The sequence below is a fragment of the Musca vetustissima genome, unplaced genomic scaffold (assembly GCF_032173495.1).
Source record: "Musca vetustissima isolate MV318-11 ecotype Yass unplaced genomic scaffold, APGP_CSIRO_Mvet_v1 utg128274, whole genome shotgun sequence".
Taxonomy (NCBI): Eukaryota; Metazoa; Arthropoda; class Insecta; order Diptera; family Muscidae; genus Musca; species Musca vetustissima.
This window is the reverse complement of record NW_026885887.1, coordinates 1,309-7,247: the sequence shown is the minus strand read 5'-3', so window position 1 is coordinate 7,247 and position 5,939 is coordinate 1,309. Positions and strand designations below refer to the sequence as shown.

The following is a 5,939-nucleotide window of genomic DNA, read 5'->3' as shown; positions in this document are numbered from 1 at the left end:
AAAGAAAATGTCACAAAAGCAAGTCTTTTATCAGATGCTGCAAAATTGTATGACCCACTAGGTTGGCTGGCGCCTGTCACAATTCAGGCGAAAATATATTTCCAAAAGTTATGGCTCGAAGGCATCGATTGGAAAGATGAGGTTTCTCCAAACATGAAAAATAACTGGAATTCTTACTTAAAAGAACTAAAAACGATAGAAAATGTTTCAATACCTCGCTGGGTTGGCAGTTCCAAAAAATCTATCGTAGAACTCTACCTCAGCATTCGCTGCTGCTGTATTTATCAAAGTTTTAAATGCGAACGGAGAAGGTGTAGTTAACTTACTACAGTCAAAAACCAAAGTTGCCCCACTAAAGGTTTTATCTGTCCCTAAATTGGAATTATGTGGAGCAACACTTCTAGCTAAACTTGTCCATAAAGTTCAAAATATGCTGGAGCTAAACATTGAAAACACATTTTATTGGACAGATAGTATAACTGTTTTATGTTGGCTCAGAGGAGAATCTTCAAAATGGAGCGTATTTGTTGGAAATCGAGTGAGCGAAGTCCAACGGTACTCTAATATTTCTCAATGGCGCTATGTCTCTACAAACGATAACCCTGCTGACTGTGCTTCCCGTGGTATATCATCTGCTGACTTAGTTGCTCATCCTCTTTGGTGGACAGGTCCACTATGGCTCTCTCAAGCTCCATCTAGTTGGCCCAAACAACCAGAGAACTCCTACGAAACCAGTCTCGAAATGCGAAAGTCTGCATTAAAAGTAAACTCATCTACTGTCTCGGAATATCCAGAATTGCTCACGGCATATTCCTCTCTTACGAAATTAATTCGCATCACTGCTTATATCCTGCGTTTTCTCCAATATAAGAAAGACTCGAAGGAACGATTGTCTGGCTATCTCAGATCTTCCGAACTGAAGAAATCGCTGCAGAAATTAATTACTCTGTCTCAAGATGTGGATTTTGGACTCGAAATTCAACAGCTACGAAAGGAAAAAGGCGTTCATTCCAGTAGCAGAATTGCTCAACTTTGCCCATTTCTCGACGAAGATGGTCTACTTCGTGTTGGAGGACGTCTACAAAAGGCTAAGTTTCATTATGAATTTAAACATCCTATTATTTTGTCGAAACAAAACCCATTGTCTCTTTTAATCTTTACAGATGCCCATCTGAAGACTCTACATGGCGGCCTTATTCAAATGCAGGCGTATGTTACTCGAAGGTTTTGGATACTTTCTGCCCGCAACCTGGCTAAAAAAGTGCTACGCAGCTGTATTACTTGTTTCAAGTACAAGGCCAAGTCATCTCAGCAAATAATGGGAAACCTGCCATCGGTACGAGTTCAACCTACTCGAGCATTCAAGCACAGTGGTGTTGACTACGCTGGCCCAATAACCATTAAGCAATCGACAGCTCGAAATTCAGTTATGACAAAGGGATACATCTGCCTCTTTGTCTGTATGGTCACCAAAGCGCTGCACCTTGAAGCTGTCACCAGTCTTTCTACTGACGCTTTCATTGCCGCATTTAGACGATTTACCTCACGGCGAGGCATGTGCTCTGACCTATATTCAGACTGCGGCACAAACTTTGTTGGCTCTAACAAAGAACTCAAAATACTTCAAAGAAGAAGCATTGAATCGCTACCGGAAGATCTAGCAAACCTTCTCGCTAACAGTGGCACAAATTGGCATTTTATACCACCCGCTTCGCCAAACTTTGGAGGTCTCTGGGAAGCGGGTGTAAAATCTACAAAACACCATTTGAAACGCATTATGGATAGTCGAATCCTAACCTATGAGGAATTGTCCACTCTCTTGACTCAAATTGAAGGATGTCTTAATTCCAGGCCGCTTTGCCCCATTTCAACTGACCCAGCAGATTGTGAAGCCTTAACTCCATCCCATTTCCTGGTTGGAGAGCCAATTTTATCTGTCCCAGATGAAAATCTATTAGACCACAATATAGATAGGCTTTCCCGCTGGAAAGTAGTTCAGTTGCTCAATCAACAGTTTTGGAATCGCTGGAAAACTGAATATATCAACCGTTTACAATCTCGCCCAAAATGGCTCAAACCTCAAAAGAACGTTGAAGTTGGCGATTTGGTCATCATATTTGACGAACGAGTTCCCCCAGGTCAATGGCCACTAGCCCGAATTACAGAAGTCCATCCCGGTGCTGATGGAAAAGTCCGAGTTGTTTCCCTGAAATGCAGTGGTAAAATCTATAAACGTCCTGTCTCTAAAGTTGCACTTCTGCCCCAACAACAAAACTTTAATTACGCAAATGATCCTGAAAAGAGTTGCTGTGAGCCGAGGCACAGCGTGGTTAGCTCGGAAACCAAATAAAACACCTCTCAAATCTGCCCCAATCTATGTCAAGAACAGTTGTTCTTTGTGCGGGGGAATGTTGGAGAATCAACGATTATTTATTTACTATTTTATTTATTTCGATTTTATTCTTTAATAATTTATTATTTATATTTATTATTTTTCCCTTATATTACCATTCTAATATGGCATCCCTATTTTCTTCCCTAAACTGTCACCAACTGACATCCCTAATTTTGTTAATATTCTATTTTTGCCTATTCCCTTTTTCTAATGCAAATAATTCAAGGTCATAATTTGGCAACGTAGCACGGACAGTGATCTTTTTTACTGTCTCTGTTACGTTATTCTTTGTTATTGTTGTTGTTGTCGCTGCATTGTTTATTTACTAAACATAATGCAGCGACGTCGTAACAAAGGTAATAGCGAAAGCAGAGACAGTAAATAAGATCAATGCCGGCTTGTTATGTTTTTTTATTTGCATTAGTTTTTAGTTCTGTTTACATATTCTGCCGTGCTGCATTAAACCGATCTATTAAACAAATTATTTTACTGCCTTGCTGCAAATGAGCTTAACTCGATTTTTGTTAAATTAATTAAAGTTAAATTAGTTATAATATTAATAATTATTGATTGTCCCATCCGGAGCAGAAATATTTACAAGTTATATTCAATTATAATTTTTTGTGAAATAAAGTTGCCCTGAGACAATTTAAAATTTTAAAGGAAAACTTTTTGTGTTTTTTTTTGCGCTGGCTCAAGGAGCCAAATATTCTCATACCAATAATATAATATAATATAATATAATATAATATAATATAATATAATATAATATAATATAATATAATATAATATAATATAATATAATATAATATAATATAATATAATATAATATAATATAATATAATATAATATAATATAATATAATATAATATAATATAATATAATATAATATAATATAATATAATATAATATAATATAATATAATATAATATAATATAATATAATATAATATAATATAATATAATATAATATAATATAATATTGTTAGGGAGAAGAGGAAAATAAAAAGAACGGTGCTTTTTTGTTCGATGTAGAACGGGAACTAATTTTATTGAATTTCTTTTCTTAACTCTAAACCTTACACTAGAGTCATAAAACTAGACAATACATTACACATACATTGAACGAAATGCTTAATATATTTGGGTTGGGCGACATTTATTATCTTTATTTACGATAACCCAAAATAAACACGGACAACAAATATCCTAAGTGCATTCTAAAAATAATAATGTTTAAACGCATCGTGTGTGGCGACATCATTTTCATTCTACCTACGCACTGCTTATCTACAATGCAGGCCTGCACACACACTGCGTGAAGGTCATAAATAACATATTTTATGATACTCTCTGTAAAAACAAATATTTTCTTTGAACTAATAAAATCATTTATCTAACTCCAAAATTAACCACACGTACAGTTCACTAAACTGTACAGACTGCGGGCCTTAAAAGATTCTAATCTTTTAATAAACTAACTAAAATCGGTTTTACAAAATTTACATATTATTACATATCGTTTTGAATGACATTAATTTAAAAATCTTAGGTAGTACATTTTTTAGACTGTAGTAAGTATTCTAAGCTATTATTTGACATAGTTACGACAATATATTATCAATACCCTATCTAAGTTGAGGAAGGGCTATGGAGACAGGCAGGTACCGGCTGGACAAATGGTATAACTTTCTGACGATGGTGAACAACACAGCTACGATACCAATGATGAAAATGCATGTTGTAAAACTGAAACCATAGTGTGTCAGATGATGTGAGTCAAGGTGAACTGGGAACCCGAAGAACTGCTTCACTTGCGGTATGTCTGGCAGCTTGTAAATTTCGATGTCCTTTTTTAGTTGTAGATGAGTGAGCGGTGGGATCGATTCGGACATATTGAATGTAGGAAATATGTAGTTAACCTCACTGGTGTAGATTTCATGCGCCCATAATTTCATCTCTTCAGTTTCTAGCGTACAGCCCGGATCCATGTTCAATAACCCCTGGTCTCGAATTTGTATTTTCTGTCGGATGCCATCGCATTTGACTTCTGTGATGGTACCTTTCGTGATCGAGAATATCCATGAGTTCGGCACACGTAGTTGTTTCCAGAAGTTATGAAATTTGGTGATTGCGAATTCACAACTCTCTGGGATCACTCTTGGTCTTACGAGCAACCTAACTTCGCATTCAGACGATTCTCGGATGTTGTACACCGGATGTGTTTGCTTGCATATCGTCAAATCTGCCACCTTTTGACATCTGGCAAATTCTTCTTCCTTCAATGCATAAAATAACGTCTTCCGGTCATCGAGCAGTATCAAATTGTTTTGGATTCTCAGCTGCACGGATAGGTCATCTTGTATGATTGGATACGAGTGGATAGCGTAGGCGGTGAATTGATCGACATTGATCAGCGGGAGTCGGATGTTGAACAGCAAATACTCTTTGGTCGTTCTTGTTGTGACCTCGGCGACCTTTGCTAGCTCGATTGGAGATTCTGTTGGCAGATGCAATTTCTTTCCAACCGATGTGTTGATGATTTTGATCTGCTTCTTAAATTCCTTCACGGGAAGAACATCATGTAGGAAACTTCCCCTTATGTTGACCATTACGCCGATCAGATTCTTTTGAATGCTATCCACTTCTTGGACAGCAGTTAGAAGTTCGGCGATCCGTGCTAGTATTCGGCTTCTGTTATCTAGCACGCTGATTTCCTTCTCTACCGATAAGAAGGCATCGCTCAGTTTCTCAATGTCCTTAAACACGGCGTTATTCTGTTCCTTGAGAATGTTTTTTGTAATTTCTTGAAGAGACGTTTGATTGTTCAACAATTCTAGTACGAACTTTTGATTATGTTCGACCATGTTGATTCTCTCCACAAGATTGTCGGCATGATCTTCATCCATCAGCCCAAACAGCGAATGAAACACACCCCCAACAAATGGTAACGCCGATCTCCTGGATCTCCGGACCGGTGCAGACGACATTATAAGGTCATGCTGATTCGTTAAGCGGTCATGGGCTTCTTGCAACCGCGGGATGCCACTCAATCCTTTCATCTGTGGCATCCTTTCGAGTTCCACGTTGAATTTCTGCATTGCCTCGTCGAACGCCTTTATCCCAGACACATATTCTTCCAAGTTCACATGCGCCACGATGTTCCATGAAGTTTTTGACAGACCAACAGCAGCCACTTCCTCGTAGAACACGCCAGCCCTATCTTGGAAATTAGTAACTTCTACTTTACATCTACTTGGACTTATAAACGAAAGCATATATAAAATAACTAACATCCAATTCTTATTCTTGAACTGACTTCTTTCTGACCTAGTCGATCTGGCCGACCTTTCCTTTATAAATAGCGTCGATTTCACCGACGTATTTTCTTCGATCTCATTTTCTTCGTCGTCGATAGGAAAAGGACAAACATTGTGGATCGATCTTTTCGTTTCCCCATTGCTGGTTCTTACGTCTATCGTACGACATAATCCATCCGAACTCATTCTAGTTCGGATGACCCTCCCCCGCCTCCAGCAAAGAGG

At 37.9% G+C, this 5,939-nt stretch overlaps 2 protein-coding genes across 2 annotated transcripts; one reads left to right on the top strand and one right to left on the bottom strand.

Annotated features, from left to right (window-relative positions):
- Positions 1-742: 742 nt before the first annotated feature.
- On the top strand, positions 743-2,350 carry LOC133333188 (uncharacterized). Its single transcript, XM_061541518.1, has one exon. It carries the CDS (start codon positions 743-745, stop codon positions 2,348-2,350), a length of 1,608 nt encoding a protein of 535 aa, XP_061397502.1.
- A 29-nt stretch (positions 2,351-2,379) lies between these two features.
- On the bottom strand, positions 2,380-5,672 carry LOC133333189 (uncharacterized). The gene is made up of 2 exons (XM_061541519.1): positions 4,566-5,672; positions 2,380-2,394 (listed from the first exon to the last, which is right to left on the bottom strand). Exons 1-2 carry the CDS (start codon positions 5,670-5,672, stop codon positions 2,380-2,382), a joined length of 1,122 nt encoding a protein of 373 aa, XP_061397503.1.
- Positions 5,673-5,939: the final 267 nt, after the last annotated feature.

Coding starts and splice junctions, on each gene's coding strand:
- LOC133333188 (XM_061541518.1), top strand. CDS start 743: ATGCGAAAGTCTGCATTAAAAGTAAACTCATCTACTGTCTCGGAATAT.
- LOC133333189 (XM_061541519.1), bottom strand. CDS start 5,672: ATGCTTTCGTTTATAAGTCCAAGTAGATGTAAAGTAGAAGTTACTAAT.